General features: G+C 45.7%; 1 protein-coding gene across 3 annotated transcripts in view; it reads left to right on the top strand.

Annotated features, from left to right (window-relative positions):
• The window catches only part of LOC129193660 (phosphatidylcholine:ceramide cholinephosphotransferase 1-like), a 65,273-nt gene extending 45,226 nt beyond the window's left edge, over positions 1-20,047 (top strand). For all 3 annotated transcript variants that reach the window (XM_054798094.1, XM_054798093.1, XM_054798092.1), the window contains exons 2-6: positions 8,571-9,344; positions 13,723-13,840; positions 15,600-15,753; positions 16,539-16,705; positions 17,432-20,047. In XM_054798094.1, coding sequence (XP_054654069.1) covers positions 8,731-9,344; positions 13,723-13,840; positions 15,600-15,753; positions 16,539-16,705; positions 17,432-17,608 — 1,230 coding nt within the window. In that variant the 5' untranslated portion in view covers positions 8,571-8,730 and the 3' untranslated portion in view covers positions 17,609-20,047. The remainder of the gene's footprint in view (positions 1-8,570; positions 9,345-13,722; positions 13,841-15,599; positions 15,754-16,538; positions 16,706-17,431) is intronic.
• Positions 20,048-23,842: the final 3,795 nt, after the last annotated feature.

Raw genomic sequence — 23,842 nt, 5'->3', positions numbered from 1 at the left:
GCACCTTCTCAGATTACTCCATTAACTGGTCTAAATCCACAGTACTGCCCATTAACTTTGGTTTCCAGAGCACCCCCTCTATACCACTGTGTTCAGGGAACATTAAGTATTTGGGTATTAACATTTCCTCCAACCTGTCAGACCTGATCCGCTTGAATTATACTCCACTATTGAAGTCAATAGAGGATGATCTTGCACGTTGGAGAACCTTGCCCATCTCACTTACAGGCAGAGTATCCACCGTGAAAATGATGATTTTACCAAAGGTTAATTATCTATTTTCCATGATCCCCACCAAACCATCTATAATTTGGTTCAAGTCATTAGATTCATATATAAATAAATTTCTTTGGAAAAATAAGCCAGCACAAATAAGTCTCAAAACGTTACAAAAATCTAAAGAATATGGGGGCTTAGAAAACCCAAACTTCTCCAACTACTTCCTTGCAAACAGGTTACAGTATATCTTAAAATGGATCAAACCTAACCCATTGGATTATTTATGGCTAGACATCGAACAATCACTTAGCCACGAAATCCCAATTTGTAACCTGCCCTTCATTAGCCAAATCCTCCGGAAAAATAATTGTTTTAAAAGTAAAAATATAAGCACCACTCTGACAGCTTGGTGGGAATTTCTAAAAATAACAAAACTCTCGCTCACTCCTTGCCAATACACTCCCGTCTGGAATAATCCTGACATCTTGCTTAAAAAGAAACCATTAAATTTCCCAACATGGCACGAAAAAGGAATAAGTTGTATGAAAAATATAATTATAGGAAACAACTTTATCTCATTTAACGACCTTGTTACACAGTATGGAATAAATCATAACAAATTTCTTGAATACATACAAATTAAATCTATAATTAAAGTTTCAGGACCATATCATGGGAAAGCAATACCACCATTGACCAATTTTTAAAAATATCTGCCCCTAAAACATGATCTAAATTATATGTTCTACTTTCAACAAATGACAACACAATCGGAGTACCAATCTCCAAATGGAGCTCAGATTTATCTACAAGCTGTGACCCTGAATTTTGGAAGCAAATATGTCTTAATGCTTCCCGGTTAATCAATAATCCCAACCTACAGCTGATTCAGTTTAAAATCCTTCATAGAGTACACTACACAGGACATAGAATGTTTAGAATGGGCTTAACTGACTCTAACATCTGTACACACTGCTCAGACCATAGAATAGATGACTACTTACACTCCATGTGGACCTGTGCTCCCATTAAAAATTTTTGGCACGGAGTGTGTGAGTACCTATCTTTGGCACTTGGGTTCTCCATTCCTACCTCTCCTTTACTATGCCTGCTGGGCGATCTCTCCACAATTGATGTAGAAACAAATCAAACACAGCTTCTCATCACTGCATTAAGCATCGCCAAGAAAACCATTCTCATCAATTGGAAATCAAGGAAGAAACTGAACATAGCTCTTTACAAAAATCTTTTGTTAGATCATATAGCTATGGAGAGAATGTCTGCTGAATCTAAGGAACAAATGTCAGAATTTCAGTCTATATGGGCACCAATAATTAATTCCCTGACCTGACTCTCAGGGGGGTGAGGGCATCTGTCTCTGCCCCTGGGGGTCTCGTTCATCTGGCGTGGGGTGTGGTCCTGGTCGCTGGGTGGGCCTGGTACCTCGAGGGCGGGCGGTGGCGGGCTTGGTGTCCCGGGTCTTCTTTGCTGGGCTGCCTGCCTGGGGGGGCTGGTGGGTGGGGGTGGGGAGGGGTCCGGGTCGGGTGATGGGGCGGGGGCGGGGTCGGGGGGGTCGCCCAGGGGGCGGCGTTGGTTGGCCTCCGGGGTGGTGGGTGGATGGGGTGCTGCATCCTGCGGGTGCCGGGCGCCTACTGCTGCTGGGGGGGCCCGTGTGCGGCTGGTGGCGCTGGCTCTCCCTCGCCTCCTTTGCCTCTGGGGGTGGGGCGGGGACTGCCCTGGGCCCTCCTGCTCGGCTGCCGCGTGGGGCCGTCCGGTGTGGGGTGTGGGGGCCGGCCTCTCCCCCTGGTGGGGGCGCGGGTGCCTGAGCCCAGCTGCCCCCGCGGAGCCATCTCCCCTGGGTGGGAGGGTGGTTTGGGTTGCCCCTTTTTATTTATTTATTTTTATTTTATTTTTTTTTTTATTATTTTATTTTATTTTATTTTATTTCACTGATTTATGTGTGTGGTGTATGTGTGATAGGTGGGAGCTGCCTGTTATCCTCCGGCGCCTGTGGCCGTCCCCCGGGTGACGGGGGGCGCGGAGGTGGGGGTCGCGGATGTGCGGTTTGGGCTCGGGGTGGGGGGTGCGTGGTGCTGGGGTGGGGGGGATCCCTTGCTTTCTCCCCTCAGGGACGGGGCCGCTGTGGCTCGGTGGGTGGGGCGTGTGGGGGCCGTGGGCGGGTTGCGCGTGGGGGCGGGCGGCGGGGTGTCCATCTGCGTGGTGCTTCCCGGGATCGGCGGGAGGATGCTTGCTCCGGGGTGGGGCGGTCGGGGGGTGGCTTTGGCCGGGGGCTTGGGGGTCGGGCTGGCGGGGGGCTGGCGGGCGGTCCCTGCTGCCTGCTGGTGTCAGGCTGGTCCTTGCTTCCGGGCCGGCGGTTGTCTCCCTCCCTCCGGGGTTTCCCCCTTGGCGTGTTGGTGGATGGGCGGGGGGTGGGGCGGTGGCCGGTCTGTGGCGTGGCGGGGGGCGGGGCGGGGCGGGCGGGGGCATCTGCTTGGGCGCCGGGCGGGGAGCCGCTCCTCTCGCGGGCCCGGTCGTGCGGTGCTTGCTTCTCTGTCCCTCCCTGGCGCCTCTGGCCTGCGTGCTTCGTGGGTGCGGCCGTGCTCCGCTCTATGTGGGGTCCGGTGCTCTATCTATAATTTAGATAATGTTTTAGGGGCAGATATTTTTAAAAATTGGTCAATAGTGGTATTGCTTTCCCATGATATGGTCCTGAAACTTGCTTTAATTATGGATTTAATTTGTATGTATTCAAGAAATTTGTTATGATTTATTCCATACTGTGTAACAAGGTCGTTAAATGAGATAAAGTTGTTTCCTATAATTATATTTTTCATACAACTTATTCCTTTTTCGTGCCATGTTGGGAACAGAGGAAGAGTTAGATGCTGGGGAGATACAGTGTAAAGCTAAATGGAAGCTAAATTGTACAACCCGGACAGAGCGTGTGATTAAAGTTTATGAAGAGTTAATAGGCCTGCTTAATTCTACACCACCCACAGAACACTACCTCTTTTAGAAGAGTCTAACCACCACCACCGTTTGTTCTTTTTTTCAATATCTCCTCCTCCAACTCCTCCACAACGACGTATGCTCGACCACTCCTCTTCAAAGGTAAATAACATTTATCATTACGTATTATTATATCACTTTTATTATTGTTTTTTTCATTAATTATCCTGGTTTAATATTACTACTGCATCCAAACTCATATTTACATACATACACATATACTGTATATGTATACACGTACATGTAGTACCTATATCATTGCTAATATTACCTTTTCCCCTACTTCAGAACAATTCAACATAACGGTCATCTGGAGCCAATTGTGTTCCGCGGTGCCTGCCCGCCAGGGTTGGGGGTGTGGCCGTGGACCTGTCCGCTGGCCGTCGCGGCGCGGTGGCTCGCCCGGGGTGGCCTGGCTTGTGGGGTGCCTTTGTCTGGTTTGCCTGCCTTTGTCTGGGGTGGCGCGTTGGGGCCTGTTGATGCCAGGGCTTGCGCCGGGGGGGGGCGGCTTGCGGTGCTTCCCCTGGACTAAAACGTGCCGCGGGTGCCTCTGCGCTCTTGGGGCAGATTTGGCAGTCTTCGGGGGGCGGTGCCGGTGCTGCGGGTGGTCCACGTGCCGCCGCGGGGGCTTGTGGTTGCTGCGCTGCGGTGGCTGCTGGGGCGCCGGGCCGTCTGGTGGGGGTCGTGCTCGTGCGCTTGGGTGTTTGTCGCTGCTGTTCTTTGTGCTCTGCTGGGCCGTTGTGGTGTCTTCGCCTCCTCCGGTCTGTCTACTTGTCGGGGGTGGGGCTCCAGTGCTTGTGTGTGTGCCTGCGCGCGCGTGGGTGCGTAGGAGTGTGTATGTGCGTGCATATGTGTGTGTGCTTTTATTTATTTATTTATTTATTTATTTTAGTAATTTATTTTTGGTGGGGGGCATACTGGGGTTTGCTCCGTGGGGTCAGGTGCTGGGTGATACAACTCTGCCGCCCGTGCCTCCGCCGGGTGGGTGGGGGGTGTGCCTCCTGCATCCCTGGGCGGGGAGGTCCTGTGTCAGGGGTCGGGCCGGGGCTGGCTCCGTTCCCTGGGGGGGGATTGGCGCTTCCGGCGTGGGCGGGCTTCTTTCCGGTTGTGGGGGCGTCTCTGGGCCTGCAGGTGTGTGGCCCCCGGAACTCGTCTGACTTTGTGGGGTGTGATCTCTCGCTGGTCTCAGGGGTTGGCTGTCCTCTGGCCCGCCGGCGCCCTGTGTTTGGCTGGGATTACCTCTCTGCGGCCCCTTGCTGGTCTTCCCGGGGGGGAGGGCTCTCTGGGCTGGCTCTTGGGGTGCTGATCTTTGTGCTGCCTGCCCCTGCCTGCCCCTGTGGGCCCCCGCTGCCAGAAGGCTATTTGGGGCGGGGCTCTCTGGGAGGTGGGGGGTAGCCCCTTTCCTTTCATGCATTCTCAGTGACAATTACACGCCCACACATTCTTGCACCTTTATATATATGAAGACTTCCCCACATACAGAGATACCTGTACATATGCACACTCACAGTACATACGTACTTCCCCACATTACTCACTGAGTTAACCAGGGTGTTATTATGTTGTTGGTTTTATTACAGCGACGGTGATATCAGCATTATGATTATAGTTTTTTTACAATGATATCAATTCTGATATCAATTTTTTACAATGAATCATTCTGTTCACTATCATCGTTCATCATTTCATTACTACTATTATGTGTGACTGTTTCAATGCAGTATTGTCATTGTGATCACTATCATAGTTCATCATTTCATTACTACTATTATGTGTGACTGTTTCAATGCAGTATTGTCATTGTGACCACTATCATAGTTCATCATTTCATTACTACTATTATGTGTGACTGTTTCAATGCAGTATTATCATTGTGATCACTATCATAGTTCATCATTTCATTACTACTATTATGTGTGACTGTTTCAATGCAGTATTGTCATTGTGGTTGTTGATATTATTTTGTCCTTTCCGTCAGGGTCTTTATAGTTGTCACAGACATTTATTTGCTGATGTCGTTCTGTATGTTTCTGCTGTTCTGTTCTTGTTGTTACAATTGTTGTTGCTGCTGTTGTCCTTGTCTCTATCTTTTTTTCTTTTTTTTTTGACTGGTCCAAAAAGGCCTCTCGGAGGCCTGAGACCTTTTTTAAAGCAACCCTGGAATGACTCATTGGCTTCCATAAAGATGAGCTGCCGTGGCATGTTTATGTTTATGTTTGTGTCAGCTTGACGTATCGTCCTCCTGGGTGGGATCTTTTTCTGCTTGCGTCACGTGCCTCCCCGCGCCCTCCCCACTCCATTTTCATAGTGGAAAAATGTAACACAAGGAAGAGAAATGCTCTTTTTGTTTTGCTCCTGGAAGATGTTTTAAAGGTGAAGTTAAACTGAGTGGTCTTGCCGTTACATGTGGCGGTTAAGCCACATTTAATGGAAACATTTCGATTCATACACCTTTTAGAGAATAAACTTTTACAAATCCGGGGTGTATGAAAGTGGAGTTTTAAGTGTACTTGTGGTTGGTAGTGATCTCACACACACACACACACGCACACACACACACACGTATGGAAGAATGACATGCTGTCTTGCATTGAATCCATAAAAGTGAGCATAGCATTACTAATGTTTGCTGTGGGTTACTGTTAGATAATGGAAATGTGTTGTAAAATAAAGAGCAGATAATCTTCATCAAATCTGCTTCTTTTGTGTGTCTGTGGCAGCCGTTTCCTTTTTTGTCACGTCAAGCTGGTGATAGGACAACGTTCTGCTCCGTGAGTGACAATACCATTCAAAGTTCACCACGATGTGATTATCTTACCCTTAAAACACCAGCGAGTCACGCGTGTTGAACTTTGTAGACAGAAATCATAAAAAGAGGTGCTTTTCAACCTGCCTATAAATGAGTGTTGCCAGTGCTGGAAGCAGGGAGATGCTAAGCAAGTACTTTAGTAGTGTTTAGTAGTATATACTTAAGTAGTATTTTGTGGCGATTTTCTGGATATTTTCATTTTAGTGTGGCTCACGTTAGGCGTTAGGAGGCTTGATAGTAACCACTGCCGTGATGCTGGTTATTCAGTTAACTGTGTGTGTGTGTGTGCCCACTGTGGTGTGAGTTAATGATATGAATTTGGCTGATGATATATTACAATTGTGTTGCCTGATTGCAATAATACATGTTGGTGATGCTGTCTAGCCGCAAACCACACAATTGTCAAGTTGCAACGTGTCATGAATGTCACATGTAAAGTAAAGATCCAGCATCTATCATTGAAAGCTTCAGCAGAAATGTCAACTTTGCTTCAGCAGAAATGTCAACTCTGCAGAGAGTGGAGGGAATAACTACATCTACTAATAATAATGATAATACCACCCATTAGTTTTACCACCTTCACACCAAACATGATCTTTCTTGTGTTCACTGTTTGACTCACTCCAGCATACCCCCATAACCCTCGTGAGGACAAGCGGCATAGAAAATGGATGGATGGACAAATAAAGGCAAAAAGAAAAACAGACAATCCTCCCAAAAGTTTCTTTTTGAATAATTACCCATTTGCCCTCTGACAGACGCTACAGGAGTTTGAAGTCCAGGACCACAAGGCTGGCAAACACCTTTTACCCACAGGCCATCAGGCTTCTCAACAAAGCACTCACACACACCGCACGCAACACACACACACACACACACTCATAGTACTTTATTTATTTATTTATTTATTTACTGTATTTATTTGTATTAATGTATCTTCTGTTGTTGTTGCTTAATTTATTGGTATTAATGTTTCTTATGTTCTTATTCATTTTCTTGTGTTTTCTTTCTTTTCTTGGGAAAATGAACAGAATAAGAATTTCATTGCATAGTAGAACTGCCTGTTTTACTGTGCATATGACAATACAACTCTTCAATCTTGAATCTTGAACCGCAGCCCTGGCCAATACCCATCCATCTTTTTTCTATGCCGCTTATACTTCATTAGGATCACGGCGGTATGCTGGAGCCTATCCCAGCTGATTTTGTGTAATAGGCGGGGTACACCCTGCACTTGTGGCCAGTCAATGGCAGGGCACATATAGACAAACAACCATTCACACTCACATTCATACCTATGGACAATTTAGAGTCTCAAATGAAGTTTTTGGAATGTGGGAGGAAACCGGAGTACCCGGAGAAAACCCACACACGCACGGGGAGAACATGCCAACTCCACACAGAGATGCCCAACGGAGATTCCAGCCCAGATCTTCCCCATCTCCTGACTGTGTTGCCAATCTGCTAACCCCTAGGCCAATACCACTCATCATCAAAACATTAAAAATGTACAGGTAATCCTTGTGATCTGTATCAGTATCCACTCATGGATGTTTGGTATGGGCATGGGCATCATAAAACCCTGATGGGAGCATCCCTATTCGTATTGTTATTATCAGCATTTCAATTTGGTTTTTGCTTTTTTTTTCCATGTTTGCTGTGTTGAATTGTTTGTAGAAAAAAAACTCCGGGCCACACTTTGGGCACTACTGCCTTATGTAGTTCTACAAAGCCTCCTTTTAAATGCATGAATGCATTTCCTGTTTCTTATTTCCTCAGCGGCAAGCTGATTGACAGACCAAAGGTCCTGGGCACACTGCTGAGTCATTGACAGCTAATCTGGGATCGGTCTAAGTGCTCTTTGTTCTTTATCTCCACTACGTCGGGTTCTCCTCCTTGCTTCACTGTTCCACAGCTGGTTTGTCACACAGCCAGGCGGTCCGTATGTGATCCATATGTTTATTTAACAGCAGAGGTCATGTGCTTGCCTGTTGTTTATGATGACAGGTGCTCCTTAGACATTTCTGGTTCTGTTGGGCCATGCCATGAGGTGCGGAACCCCTAAGCTTCCAAGCTTTCCAGGGGTGGGGCTGCCTCCGTGTCAACCTCTGATTTATGGGTTCCTACTTCCCCTCGCAGCGGCCTCCAGCTTCACCTCGCACCACCCCGTGTCCAGCACCGTCCTCTGGAAGTATGACTTCCTGTGCATGTCGAGCATTCCTTGTGGGACGCTCTGTTGGACTTGATCAAATTTCAAGTGGAACACGTCATTTGTTTTTTTGCTTAAGGCCAACATGCTAACCACTAGGCCACTGTGCAGCCTGAATAAAAGTCTCCTTTGTTGAAGTTGTTGAGTGTTAGAAGGTGGCGATGCATCTGTAATCAAAGCAGCAGGTTAGAAGGAAAGCATGAAAGCAGAAAGAGCCCAAAGGGCACAAGGCAACTCTTCACAGATGCATGAGTACTTTGTCTCCAGCGCTGTGTAACCATGACAGTCACATGACAGTCATCATGCGTGTGTTTGCTTCCGTAGGTGTGCTGTGTCGAACAACAACAACCGAAAAGGACTTCCTGTTGAAGCGGAGGGGTACCCTCCCCGGGCGCTTGGTGAACACCATGTGCCCACACTGGTGTGGTCGTAGCACTGCCCTTTAAGACCAAGCTGAGCCTCTCGCTTCCCCTGTCTCCGCACGATGACGAAGGTAGCGGCATGGTCGGCCGAGGATGTGGCCGACTGGCTGAGTAAAGAGGGCATGCTGGAGTACATAGACGCCCTCCGGCAGACAGACGGCGCCGGCTTGCTACGGCTCACACGGGCGCACTTCCAGATGCCGCCGCTTCTTCTGGTGTCCTCGGACGGCGGGCAGCAGCTGCTGGAGCGGCTGGAGACTCTGCGGATCGAGACCCACATCGAGGCTCACAAAAACGGCCACACCAACGGGCACGCTGGCGGGCTGCCCAACGGCACCAGTACACCCCTGAGGAACGGTGCCGTGCAACCCGCAGACTCCAGGATGGAGATGGTACACATTCCCATCCCTCCCATGGAAACCCTGCGCTCCTCCTTCCCTCCTGAGTGGGGGAAGACGGGCGTGGCGTTCCTATACGCGGTGGTGTGCTTCATCACCACCACCATCGTCATATCGGTGGTCCACGAGAGGGTACCTCCCAAAGAGCACACCCCGCCACTGCCCGATAAGTTCTTCGACCTGTTTGACAGGATAGAGTGGGCCTTCTCCATCTGCGAGATCAACGGCATGCTGCTGGTGGGGCTGTGGCTCATACAGTGGCTTCTTCTCAAGCACAGGTACTTTCTCCACACTCCACACCTTGGTTAGCATCATCAATCCCTTCCAGAAGGTCTGACTCTAACCAGAACCCACTCTCATGGGGTCCATCAAGCCAAAAACATGTTTTTGTAGGTGAACAATTGTAAATGCATAGAAATACATCCAGTATGAATGATGAATGCAAGGATAAATGAACATTTGTGTTACCTTCATGGAAGACATGACAAGATGTGATCAACAGACACCACTTTCCTGTTTGCCAATCACTTGTTTCTCACCTAATAAGCCAAAATGGAGGCAAAGCACGTTGCAAGTGCCAGTATTTGATAAAAGAAGGTGAGAAACTATTCAAGTCGAGAAATAACTCAAGATGGTGGTCGTAATGATCTCTCTCCCTCACAGTGTCAGTGAAGGTTAAAGGAAGCCTAAATGTTGTACGCATTTTATGCATGTCAAAGTATACAAAGGTGTTTTGGTTAACACTTTTGAGACTTGAGGCGAAACTGTGAGTTAGCAAAGAACTGCACAGTCAACCACTTCTTGTTTCCATCGCAGACTCAAACCAAAACGGACTCTAACCAAAGCAAATGTTCCCCTAGAAAATAATGTAAATTCAATTCAAAGTCTTAACGCAAAACACATTTTATAGTTTTACATGCAAAAAGAATGACTAAAGACAAATGAATGGACAACTCAACACTTGACATCACTTTTACCTAGTTTTGCAACAAGAGGTTGTGGGGGGGGGGGATTATGCTTTGAGGGCTATCTTTTTTTCTTATTTTTTTTTTAATGTTACTGCGCTCATGGGCCACAAATAACAGTAACAATCTGCAGAGAGCTCTGTTGAGGGCTTTTTAACATGCACACTTTACACTTTTAAAATAACAATGCCACAAATATGACATATGACATGGAGACATGAACACATCATTTTACCTGTAGTGGTCACCCTGGGACAAAAGGACAACAAGCATATAACAGCCGTCTATTCACCATGAAAACATAATGCTGCTGTCACGTTGGACTACAGGGATGCTCTGATCGATCTGCCACTGATCAGTATTTCCATGAAGAAGACGTGATCGGCGTATGCCGATAAATGCCTTTCAGCAATGATCACCTGTGGCGAGCGTCCCCCGCCCTCTTTCCCTCACACTGCTCAGGCGTGCCAGACCCAAAACAAGCAGGTAGATGAGAAAGATAGATACTTTATTGATCTCCAAGAGAAATTCACGTTTCCAGCAGCTGTGCAAAAATGTCATAATGAACTTAATCACAAAATAAAATAAGACAACCAAGGCAAGACATGAAAGACAAGAAAAATAAGATAAGTAAGAATAACTAAACAAATATGGAACAGATCAGGTCAAATTTTTAGTGTAGTAGTAATAATAATAATAATAATAATGATAGTACATAGTAGGTTAATAAGTCTAGTCCTGTGTGTGTTGTTTATTACTCCACCTCTGTTGTGTTGAAAAGCTGCATGGCGTGGGGGACGAATGATCTGCTCAGTCTTTGGGTTGAGCAGGACAGAGACAGTAATCTGCCACTGAAGCCGCTCTTCTGTGGGCAGATGGTACTGATGCTGGTTGTCCATGATGGAAAGGAAAGGAGCCGCCTCAGTGTCCTTTGCTCTGCCACAGATGTCAGCCTGTCCAAGTCAGTGCTGTCTGCCGTGTGGAACATACCTGCCATTTGTATCAGTTTTACACCCTGCAACACATTCCATGAAAAATACCTGGTGGGGGTGGCACGTTAAAAGCTTTCATTCGATACGCCATTTGAAGAACAAACTCCTGACGGAGTATCGTGAGTTTTGGAGGCTCAAGGTGTGATCATCAGTCAAACGGCAGCTAGCGCAGCCAAAACGCTGGACAACACTTGCCCGTATGTGCGTGAATAATAACCCCAAAAATAATTGAATTCATGGGATGAGATGACAGCCTTCATCAGCGGTGGAAGACACCAGGTTCACCGATGCTCTCTCGCCGGGAGCCCACCTATGTGCACCCTGGATGTCCTGCTAGAGCTCCACCAATGTACTCTCACTTCCAAAGTCTCCTTAAGGAAGGCGTCTCATTCTCACCAGTCATGTGTGTTTTTCGCTGAATGAAGGTGATTGAATGCTTCCTTTTTTCTTATCATGTAGCCCAGCGGTTACCAAACCTATCACAGTCGCGTACCCCTTCAGACATCTGATTGGAAGTCATGTACCCCCTACTTCTGCACACGTAAACCACACAATGAAACATCCTGATATATTAAATATATGCTATGGCTCAGGTGGTGGAGTGGTCATCTCCCAACATGAAGGTTGCAGGTTCAATCCTCCGTCCTCCCGTGATCTTGTCAAAGTGTCCTTGGGCAAGATTCTGAACCCCCAGTTGCTCCTGATGCTGCGTCATCAGTATGTAAATGTGCTAACAGTTCAAAGGTCATCAGTAGCTAAATGTGCTAACAGTGTCAAAGCGCTCTGAGTGCCTTGGAGGTGGAAAAGCGTTATACAAGTGAAAGACCAATCACCGTTTACCATGATATATTAAAACATCATGTCTTATTTCCCAACTGCACACATAGGCTACTTGTTTAAAACGGAGAAGGTTCTAGAGGGGTAAGACATCTTGTGGATGGTTTGTCTTCTGTTTGGTGGATTTATTTCTAACAACAACCTGCGGTAAGATGTGGTGATGCGCTTTTGCTCTGCTTTGGTTTGCAACAAGATGGGAATGAACAGTACAATGCAATAATGTTACACATAAACGTAATGATCATAAATAATGATGCAAACAAAGGCGCATCATGTGGAGAAAGCAATAAGGAAACGAATCCAATACAAGGCTTATGACTGAGCCAAATGGACATACACTGTATAGCGTGAGATGATGCACAGCAGCACAGGGCCAACATTATAAAAGCTCACCTCTGCATTAACACTTGTCAACAAGGAAGAATGGAAAATACACGTCACAAAGTCTCAATGGTGTGTTCAAGGACCGCCCAACAAAGTGGTCCCAACGCTCGAAGAAGACACACTATTGGTGAAAGCATACATTTACTTCAACGTGCAAAACTGGGGGGGGGGGTTTCTAACATAGTCAGCGCATCCTTTCAACAAAGAAACGAGGGCTCAGAAAACACAGTAATTCTTCACAGCACCACGTAAGAACACAAGACCAGCTCTCATTTAGCACACAGTATTAACACCTTCAAATGAAACACTTGGAATACACAACATCATCATCAAACCTACTCATGTGTTCATCTAACACACACAACAATCAACAGCTTCATGCTGTCACCTTTCTGCACTCCACTGCTTAGCTGCTGTGGCTGTTCACATGAGGCGTTCCCGCGCATTACGTAAATCTCAGTGTTTTTAATTTCTATTCACGTACCCCCTACGGCAATCTGCCTTCCACTTTGGGAAGCTAGGGTCTAGTCCAGGGGTCACCAACGTTTTTCCTTGAGAGCTACTTTTACTAAATGAAAAAGGCCAAGAGCTTCTCATTTTTGTAACATTTATTTTCAGTGCTTATTTTAAACCCAAACAAAGCGAATATGCTTGTTTTACCAGAACATGAACAAAATGCTGGTGTCCACAACTCACATGTTGTATTTCACAATGCATTTCTTTCTACTGTTCTTTCATTATTAACTGAACACCTGAATGAAAAGCAGGCTTGATGTCCAGCCATGTTTGAGGAGGGACAGCTAGAGAAAATGTCCCACTTGATAGATAATAACCCAGAATGGCAACATATGCTAGTCAAAAACAGCATACTGTATGTGTCGTTTACATGCTTCTGGCGTGACCGTAAGCCCTGAAACTGGGAGGTGTTGCTACAGTCCATCGCTTTTCTCGTGTGACTGTGAATGTTTGTTACAGTACATGGTGTTATCTCTGTTTGGCAGCGCCAACTCTGATATAAGCAAACGCCCTTGCCCTAAAATGATGTCCGTGACCCACAATGCATTGCACGATGACGTGCAGGTATTGCCAGGTTGTATCTTGGGCCTGTGACCCAAGATGGCAGCATAAACAAACCAAGCGCGTGAACACAAATCAAGGCAAAAATTAGGGATGTTAAGCAAAAAAGGAAGCGAACCCGGGCAGATGCTAGCCGAGGTACTGCTGTATTAGCTAACTAATAGGATGCCAACAAGGTTTTGTGCTAAAAATACATGAAGAACACATTTGGACTCATGCAGTGTGTTAATAAGAGGACAAGGTGTGCGCCATATTATACGCCAACTGGGAAAGTGTGGCCTAAATTCTTCACGTTAACCGAAAAACCTACTAAACAAAACTTTGATGGTACGTAGTATTGGAGGATGCCTGGTGGGATACATTGTGGTTTCTTGACCACGACTGTGTTGTGTTGTTTGCAGGTCAATCATAGGCAGGCGCTTCTTCTTCATTGTGGGTACGCTCTATCTGTACCGCTGTGTTACAATGTACATCACCACTCTGCCTGTTCCTGGGATGCACTTCAGATGCTCTCCAAAGGTATTGCACACGCTGCATCACAGCTACGCCATTACCATGACTACACTACAAGGCCAGGACTTGGGGGCTAGCCACACCCAAATGTTTTCAAGTCAATTTGATGGTTTCAGCCTTCCATCCATCCATCCATCCATTTTCTTCCACTTATCCGGGTCCATGTATCGGGGGCAGCAGTCTTGGTAGAGAAGTCCAGACTTCCTGGTCCCCGGCCACCTCTTCTAGTTCCACCAGGACACCAAGGACGTATGCGCATGTGTGTTTACAGCGCCACACATGGGTGTGCCTGGTGTATTTCATCCTTTTCAGCCAATGACGTATTCCCGTCTGGATGCTACTACTGTATTTACTAATCCCACACAGTGTGGACACAATAAAACCTCTCAGGAGCGTTCCTGTGTGGACAGGGTCTCACCTGTCAATACACATTCTCAACACACATGACACACTTCCGGCCTTCAAAATAAGAGCGCTGTTTGCCACATACTGTCTAATTGTGTAAAGAAAATACAGATGTCAGGAAAAAAATAGGAATTGCTTTGGGGACGACTTTTCCTTAACAACATTATAGTACAGATTTGTACAGATTGCTACATGAGTTCCGAGGATGACCTTTCTGAAATGATGTGTTGCATCAATAAATGTAAAGATGTTTGCATTGAATTAACGGACATTTTACAAAAGCACACACACTCTATGCTGGTAAAATAAGTGTGAAAGGTAAAATATCACTTCTGTACACTTTCTACCTCACGCGCAAAAACACAAGCACTGTGTTGTCACCAGTCAAAGATCCTCTATGTGACGCAAGTCTTCTGCTCTTTAGGAAACACTCATGATTCTAAGGATCTGCTGCAAAAACACTAGTCAGAGAGCCTCTATATAACAGGAGTGTCTTCTGTTTTGAAAGATGTACTGCAAAAGTGCTAAGAGATCCTCTTTATCAGTGGTCCACAACCTTTTTGGACCCACGGCCCGGCTCGTGTTCCCACAAATCTCCGCGGACCGGGGTGGTGATGGTGGGGGTCGTATAGTGATGTAATAGATCTCATTTAGTATGTATTGTGTAAAACTAAGACAGGAACAACATCAATGAAAAGCACAAAGTGGATCCAGAGTCACCATCCACCACTATAAGCTTGGAGTTTGAAGATGATGGTGCCGCTGCTTGATGTGTGTGCTAACAGGCAGTGTGCTAGCATGAATTACCTTGAAGCTGTGCACACAACAAATATACACATTAGCACTCTATAACATCATCAAACATTACCTTGATGCATTCCCATAGAGTATCAGCCTTTGGGAGCAAATAAGAAGTGAATCCCCCCATAAAAATACAGTATAGTTGACAATCTGTGCAGAATGGGAGAAGGCTGGCAGCACGTACGGTGGTCCATTCAAGGACTGTCAGACAAAGTGGGACACTCGCAACAAACATAAACATGCAAAAACTTCAAACTATATTATTTTTTTTATAAAATAATATCTTAAAATTGTATTTAGTTATTTACATTTTTTTTTTTTATCATTGCGCCTGAAAGGTTTTGGCCCAGTTCAGCCCCGCCCACGGACCGGTACTGGGCCCCGGCCCGGTGGTTGGGGACCCCTGCTGTATATGACAGGAACACTGTGCTGCCATGTTTGATGCATGTTTTGAAATGAACCTGCATGGTTCATGAGCTGCTGCCAGGTGCACTCCGGACGTCGTTTCCCACTCTTTGATACCATTAGATGCCATAATTCCAAGTTGTGTTGCTTTCAGCTTCTGGGCGACTGGGAGGCGCATTTGAGGAGAGTGATGAAGATGATCGCCGGTGGCGGCCTGTCCATCACGGGCTCTCACACCATGTGTGGAGATTACCTGTACAGCGGCCATACTGTCATGCTGACGCTAACATACCTCTTCATCAAGGAGTGTGAGTTGCACCTTGCTTGTTGTACAACGGATACTGCACCTTGTGTGTGTAGTCCATGACTGAAAGTAATTTTTGTGTAAAGTGTGCCGTGAAATGGAGATCGAACAGACAGACAGGTTGTGAATGTTTTAATGTGATGTACCTTTCTAGTCTGTTGGTCAGCAAGCTTGCCTGTGTGGCCAACATGTTTATCAAGGTCAACTTGGAGCCATGATTATGTGTCCTTTCCTTCCTTTAGTTGCCCAAGTTGGGCCTGGCTGATGCAATGGCGACCTCTAGCGGCGATAAGGAGAACAATAGTTTCTCTTAAAGCAGGGGTGTCAAACTCGTGCCATGAAGGGCGGAGACACTGCAGGTTTTCTTTCCAGCCAGTCACTAAAGCAGGTGATTTTAATGATCAACACCTTCAGTTTGAGGGAAGGAGCTCATCAATTAAATCACCTGCTGAAGAAACTGGTTGGAGAGGAAACCTGCAGCGTCTCGGCCCTCCAGGGCACCAGTTTGACACATGTCTTAAAGGGATAGTTGGGATTTATTGACATGAAGTTGTATGACACTTCTGCTTCATTTTTCTCCAACACGTTTGTTTTGCTGCCGTCTTCAGGAATGTACAGTATGGAATGGGGGGGTGGTTGAATCAATCATGCTAGATTACGCATGTTGATGTAGTTTTAGGACGGTGACAAACACTAACATGTACTTTAATCCAAGGCAAAAACCAGTCATCCATTTTATGAGATATTTGGGGGGTGGGGGGGTGGGCTGTGTGTTTGTTTTTTTGCCAGATTCCCCCAGACGCTTCTGGTGGTACCACTGGTTCTGCTGGACCCTGAGTGCCGTGGGAGTGTTCTGCATCCTTCTGGCCCATGACCACTACACGGTGGACGTGGTGGTGGCCTACTTCATCACCACGCGCCTCTTCTGGTGGTACCACACCATGGCCAACCAGCAGGTGGGTGCAACCGGCTGCTTGAGCGTACGTCCCTCTCAACATTTGGAATCCCAAATGATTGATGCGACTGCACGAACATGCTGAACAATACACTAAACATCTACTGAGGTCTGATGTGGATGCCTGTTTTTTGGAGTGATGTCATGCTAGCATGAGCTCCACCAAACGTCTTTGCTTTGCTTTCCTTGCCACCAACCTAGAAGCATGACGATAACCATAGAACCGGAAATTAGGAAACTGGAAGTTTTGCGGTTCGATCCTCGCTCTCCCCGTCCTGGGCAAGACACTTCACACACCTCGGCGTGAATTGTCAGCCATGTTTCCGTCAGACTACACCAGAGCAGCTGTAGATACAGATGTAGATTACCACCACCAGCGTGTGACTGGGGAGTGAATGAATAATGGCTTCACTTCATTGTGAATTGTGAAGTGCTTTGGGTGCCTTGTAGAAAGGTGCTATATCAAATCAATCTATTATTGTTATTATTGTTGTTTTTACTGTTATTGTTGTTTTTGTTGTTGTGTGTTTATGTATTTTTGTTATTTATTTCTATGTTTGTCAGGTGATGAAATTAGGCTCCCAATGTGAAGACAAAGGTTCCAGCAGGGATTTTGTTTCCAACTTGGGAAGCTTGTTGTTGTTGTTGTTGTTGTTGTTGTTGTTGTTGTTGTTGTTGTTGGCCGGACCTGACGCGGTGTGCTAACGGACCCGCTGTGTCCTGCCAGGCGCTGAAAGAGACGTCGCAGAGTCACCCCTTCTCGCGGGTGTGGTGGTACCGGCCGTTCCAGTACTTGGAAGAGAACGTCAGCGGCACAGTGCCTCGCACCTACCAGCTGCCGCTGTGGGTGCGGTCCGTGCCATGGAGCCGCAGCGTGGCCTACAGCAGGCTGGAGGTCCAGTGACGCTCGGTCACGGCGGCGGGCGGGACTGTGGACTCCAAACGTGGAGGAAGAGTTTTATGTAGCGCTGAAAAGCAGGCCATCCCGCTCCAAAACGGGGAAAACTGTGACCCACCTTCTCCTTCTTTGTGTGTTTGTGTGTCCGTCCTCTTCCTCTGCAGGTAGTATCTGACAACAGAGCACTAATCTTTTCATTTCCTAACACTTCTGCTTTTCTTGCAGAACGTCAAGCATTTCTAAAACCTTCTTTTAGCACAAAACGGCCGTGGCCCCCCAGTGTTGAGTCCAGAATGCCAAATGCATTTTCTTAAAAGCAATTTATGTTTTCTAAAGTTGCTAAACAAAAAAAAAGTGAAAAAAGTGAAAAATGCTATTTTTTTTAAGCGTGTTTATTTTTAAACAAGAACAACAAATAATGTCTACCAAAAATGTTTTTTTTTTTTTTTTTACATTTCTACCTTTTTCAAGACATAAGAAGAAGCAAGGAAATCTCTCAGTGCCTTTCTTAGCGTGATTGTAAAAAAGTCCAACAAGTCAAGAGTGTCTTGCTTCCCTTCCCTCGCTAGGGGCTTCCTGTGCCCTTGAATGTAAAAAGCCTTACTGTAGGACTGGTCTTCCCTGCTACGTATTTATAAGTCGTGCTTTATGGCGCGTGAGGAATGACTTCTTTGTCCTTTCTCTTTAGTTTCTTTGAAATGTCCGCCACATTTCATTCCTCCAGATGAGTCTTGAAGCAAATAGCATCCATGGTTTCCCAGTCATGTGAGAATAGTCTGGAGTTTCCCAGACAGTCAAAAAGGAGCTAGAGGCAAAGTTTCTGTGTGAAATGATCCTGAATGCGCTTCATATGTTTTCCGTGCATTTCAGCGAGGAGACTTTCTTTACTGCCAGTATTTGGTTTCACACTGCATCACTAGCCCCTTTCACACAGAAATACGGCAGTAGCTCTGGCATTTTATATGCCGTTTACTTGTGGGACAGCAACAATTGCTTTCAACACAACAGGGCAGAGGAAGTGGGTGTGTCCTGGCCGTGGGGAACACCCTGACACACAGGACTTTGGCCCACCTCTGTTACAGCTCAAGCCCCTTTTAACGCTGCCTTTCAAGATAGCTTTTTTTCCTGTGTAAACAGCATACGTTGGGGGTTAGAAACTGACCTGCAATCCGTCTTTAGAGGTAGTAACAGAGGCAGGACAGGCCACCTGAAATCACTTCTCACTCCTTGCTCTTTTCACACTGCCTGGCTTTTTTCCACCTTTTATACGTGTCGTTCTGTATGAACGTCACTGCCGAGGAATGGTGCCTAGAAATGTTCCGTTTTGGAGCCAACAGCTACCAGAGCAGTAACAGAGGAGGAATTGCGCTGGAAAGATGAGACAATAGGTTTTTTTTTCCCCGGCCCATTTCCGCACATCACTGTTCTGTCTGAACTGCACCAAGTAGCTAGCGCTTGCTGGACGGGCGCTTTCACCCAAGACTCAACTTGTCCCAGCTCTTGCCCCTTTCAAACAGCCTGTCAAAGCTATCCTTTTCGTGGTGGCTAGAAGTGGACCAAGCAGCGGGCTAGAATGCTGGAAGGGTGGATCAGTGGGGTCACCTCTCCCAGCTCCTTTCCCACAGGCTGTAAAGCAACCTTTGCTAACACGGAATTGGGGTTAGAAATTGAGCAGGCTATTTTCCACCTTCTGATGTAGTTGAGGCATGCTGGAAAGGAGGGGCCGGCACCTTTCGCACTGCCTTTTTTCCTTCCTATTTTCCTTGTTTCAACGGCGCTGACAAGGAATGGTGGGTAGAATCCCACCAGGCAATTTCCTGCCGTCACAGGTGACACAAAAGCAGCGCCTGAGGCAGGATGGTGAGATCCCACGCTCACGTCCCCTGCCCTGCTATGTTGCTGCTGGGTGGGCAGGATGTCTGTGTGAAAGAGGCTTCTCATACCACCTCCAAACGTTTACCAATGCTGTGTGAAAGGGGCTATTGTTTGTATGTGGTCCATGGTGTTCATGCTGATCAGCAGAGACAGAAAATGGGAAGACCTGACAGTTGCTTCAGAGATGGATGGGATGGTCCCGGGTGGTCCCGGGTCAAGCGTTGGAAAGGGGAAAGCAGGCCAGGGAATCTGTTTTGTGACTTTTGCACTGTGTTTTTAAAGACGTACAGAGCGATGCTGTCCAATCATTTCTTGAGTTTTTTCTTTCCACAAATGTTCCTCAGTGATTGATGGAGCTAATTGTCCAAATTGGACTGGAATGTTTGACGGGGTTTGGATGAAGGCCACAGAAGACGTTTGCAATCAAGGTTTATTTCTATGTTTTATTCTTCATGAAGCTTCTAGTGTTTTTGTGACGTTGTGTGCGTATACAGTACCAGATGTTTGCTAACATAAAGAAATCGAAATGGGACGCTGTTGAATTAAAGATTTTACAATATTATACTTACACTTGGGGAACTACGTCTCCTTTTTCTTCTTTCTTTTTGGGGGGTAACGTTTATATTGATGAAGTCAAAGTGTGACGTCATGGCAGATCCACGTGCAACCTGCAGATGGACACATTGAGGTGACTTCAGACAGATGAACTACTTCCCATTTGACGTCATCAGTCAGTAAAGATCTGCAGGCTCAGCTCCAGTACATGAATGAATCAATGAGTCAATGAATGAATGCCTGCTCGTCAAGTGAAATAGAACAACTTGTATGGTATGATATGGATGCAGTGACGTCATGCACGGCCCACCTCATCCCAGATGGTGTCAAGTCCAGCTGGTGTGTGTGTGCTGCTGCATGTACTATAGGTCAGTGGTCCCCAACCCATTTGGTACCGGGCCGCACAGAAAGAAAAAATAATTTCCATTATTTCATTTTTTTTTATGTTTTATTTTGAAAAGTGGCCGGATTCTCTGTGTTACATCCGTCTCACTTGACACATGTCCATTGTGGATGTGCTAACTTGATCTCATGCTGCACAGATAGACTACTACTGTATTTTTACCATTTTTCTTTCACCTCATATGTGGTGTCAAATGCTGATACTATGTGGGAATGCATGAAGGTAAGTTTGATGACTTATTGAGTGCTAATGTGCACATTTGCCTCAAGTGAATTCATGCTAGCACACTTTCTTTTACTACACACGTCAAACAGCCATGTCATCATCTCTCTGGGAAACCTTGGCTGGAACTTGAACTGGTGGATGGTGGGTCAGCATTCATTTTGTGCTTTTAATTTGATGTTATTCATGTCTTAGTTTTACACAATACATCATAAATAGGATACATTAGATCGCTATAATGCGCCCCCTTCCGCGGGAGATTTGTGGGAACACAAGCCGGTCCGTGGGTCAAAAAAGGTTGGGGACCACTGCTGTCGGTGATGACATGCACCATACAGGCCAATACATCTTTTCAACTATTGATTCTTTTTTTTTGACAAAGTCATAGCTGATGGATGACAATAATGTTTGTTAAAAGCTAATAAGTCATGTCTAATGATTGTTTTTAATTGTATTTCCTTTTTTAGGAGGGATTTTTAAAACAATACCTTTCCTCACTATCTCAATATTCTATACTATATTTTCACTTATTTACTTGTTTTTTGGCAAAGTTAAATAGGACAATTGTAGATTTTAAGCATTTCTTAGCTGATATACATTTTTTTTGTTGTATTTGGGGGGGGGGGGTATGTATTTTCATCGAAAATGTTTAAGACATTTCGTGATTATTGAAAATATACAAGCCAATACATGACTTTTTGTTTTGTTTTGGACAAAATCTAATATCAGACTAAATGATTACTAAATGATCAATTACTACAGTCAAAGAACAAAACAAAACAAATAATCATTCTTGGCTGGTGTGTGAGACAGTCGTCGTCATCATCATCGTCTTTTGTCGTGTAAATGTCCAACATGAGCTTGGTGATGGTCTCCTCCAGGTGCTTCTTTCTTCAATCAGACGTCAAAGACACTGGCCACTGAAGGCTCATGCTAATGCTAATGCTAATGCGGTAGTTTTGTTTTACAATGAAACAGACCAAGAACATTCCCAAAGGAAAAGCTAAGTAAGGAATGAGTGAAAAGACTCCAAAAACTGACAATGGTTGACGACGCAAGTGTCAGTCAAACTGTAGTTAAAAGCGGTAGCGAGAACAAATCAATTCATGACAGGTAAAAATACGCAAAACCGGTGACTGAAAAACACTTTATTTTACATTTATTAAAAACAAAAGAAAAATAACTTTAAAAAAGCCGAGTGAGGGGAAAAGAAAACAATTATTTATAGCCTAAAGTAACAGATTTTCGTTCGTGCAGTTATTAAAAATATAAAGTTGTTTATGAAAATATGCTAGAGAAGATCAGGTTAGAACAGGAAGTTAGGGAGTCACCAGCGCAGAGGAACAATCTTTACCTACCACCTTTCAGAAGAATACAACAAAATGTAAAGAAGAACTTCAAGTAGCACAGAGAGAACGGAAAGACAAATGCTCCACATCAACTACAAGCAGGACATTCACAAAGCAGCATGGAAATAAAATCAAAGATGCAAAATGGAGGTGGGCATGACATCTGGCATCCAAGATGAGCAGGAAGACAAAAACGCAGATGAAATCTGGTTTGCTGGACACGAGGAGGGACGTACCGTGGTAGCCTGGTCCACCATCGTAGGACGGACACGCAAGTTGACTTGCAAAGAAACTCAACATGAACATTGGTTGTGGATGAGCTTATCTTCATTTGTATTTTTGAGTCCTGTCTTCTCGGGCAGAGTGGACAGCTGGGACGGTTTAGCAAGGCAGCCTCAAAGGGTTCTTCTCGTGGACCTGCTGGTGTGGACCAATGACTTACGATAGTTTCAACATGTAGTGGGTGGGGGAGGGGCTTGGCTGAAGATCAGCGTAATAATGGGAGGCCTGAGCTTCGTCATCCCTCAAGAACCCAGCCACTGATTTATTGCTGTCCCTGGCAGCGCCTGGGTCTACCTTCTGTCTTCTATCTTTAGCCGTGCTTTGGCTTTTATGAGCTGCCGGAAGGGAGGATAGCAGAGGCGGCCCCCCACCATTTGGACCCCGGCCCCGTCTGCCGTCACTCCGCTCAGCTTCCTTCCAGGTCCCGGTGTACCACGCCGGGTTGGAGATGGGCCACCCGCTGGGGTGGGTATGCGGCAACAGGAGGTGAGGCTGAGCACAGCTGCCGGCCAAGCTAACGTAAACAATGCAGTGATGTCACCGTGCCGGGATTAGGACCACACGCTCCATCCACGTCTATTTCAGGACATTTACACCAGAACCAGACAGAACCTCACTGAACAACAATGACAAGCTACTCTACTCTTTCTACATATACTGGATGTACTGTATAACATATACAAGTACTAATACAGTACACACCTGCTGCATTACTGCCACAAAACACCCAATAGAAATGCTATAAAAACAAATATATACATATCTCTCTCTATATATATCTATATATATATATATATATATATATATATATATATATATATATATATATATATATATATATATACAGTATATATATATACTGTATATATACAGTATATATATACAGTCAAACCTGTCTTAGCGGCCACCTTTATAGAACGGCCACCTGCCTATAGCAGCCACTGAAAAATCTTCCGCAGCAAATGTACGTGTTATAGACTCTGTGTATAGCAGTCACCTGTCCAACGCGGCCAGCGGCCACCCATTTTGTCTCCCTTGGTCAATATCTGATTGCAAATAGCGGCCAAATTACCGACTCAAGCAGAAGCTTCATGCACGAAAAAGTTTAGTTTTTAAATCAATGAAGCCGTCGTGTGTAGACTTTAATTACTGAGTCCTAGCTCAGTCACAATCATTCACAAGATCCACACAAACTGTCAGTTGTTCCACATAAAAAAGCCGTCTTCTTTTGAGCTTGCTATTTCCTGGTCAAACATGTAACTTTAAGAGCATTTGCACCAAAACATTACCGCAAAGTATGCTGGGAATAGGACGTGCTCCCAGCGACGCTACAATAAAAAAAACATACGCTAGCATGCATGCGGCAGCGGGAGCAAAACTGAGTTGGGTTGTACTTAATTGAAGTATTTTAGAATGTACTCACGTTATTTTTCATCAATCCTCACCCACAAATCCATCAAAGTCCTCATCTTCTGTATTCGACACAGACAAAGCCGTCTTCTTTTCCGTTCGCTGCTAGTCTGTTAACTTGTCAGTGTTATTCAGCTCCGAAGC

This window comes from Dunckerocampus dactyliophorus, chromosome 14 (assembly GCF_027744805.1).
Source record: "Dunckerocampus dactyliophorus isolate RoL2022-P2 chromosome 14, RoL_Ddac_1.1, whole genome shotgun sequence".
In the NCBI taxonomy this organism is placed as follows: domain Eukaryota; kingdom Metazoa; phylum Chordata; class Actinopteri; order Syngnathiformes; family Syngnathidae; genus Dunckerocampus; species Dunckerocampus dactyliophorus.
The sequence above is the reverse complement of the archived record's forward strand: the minus strand, read 5'-3'. Positions and strand labels throughout refer to the sequence as shown.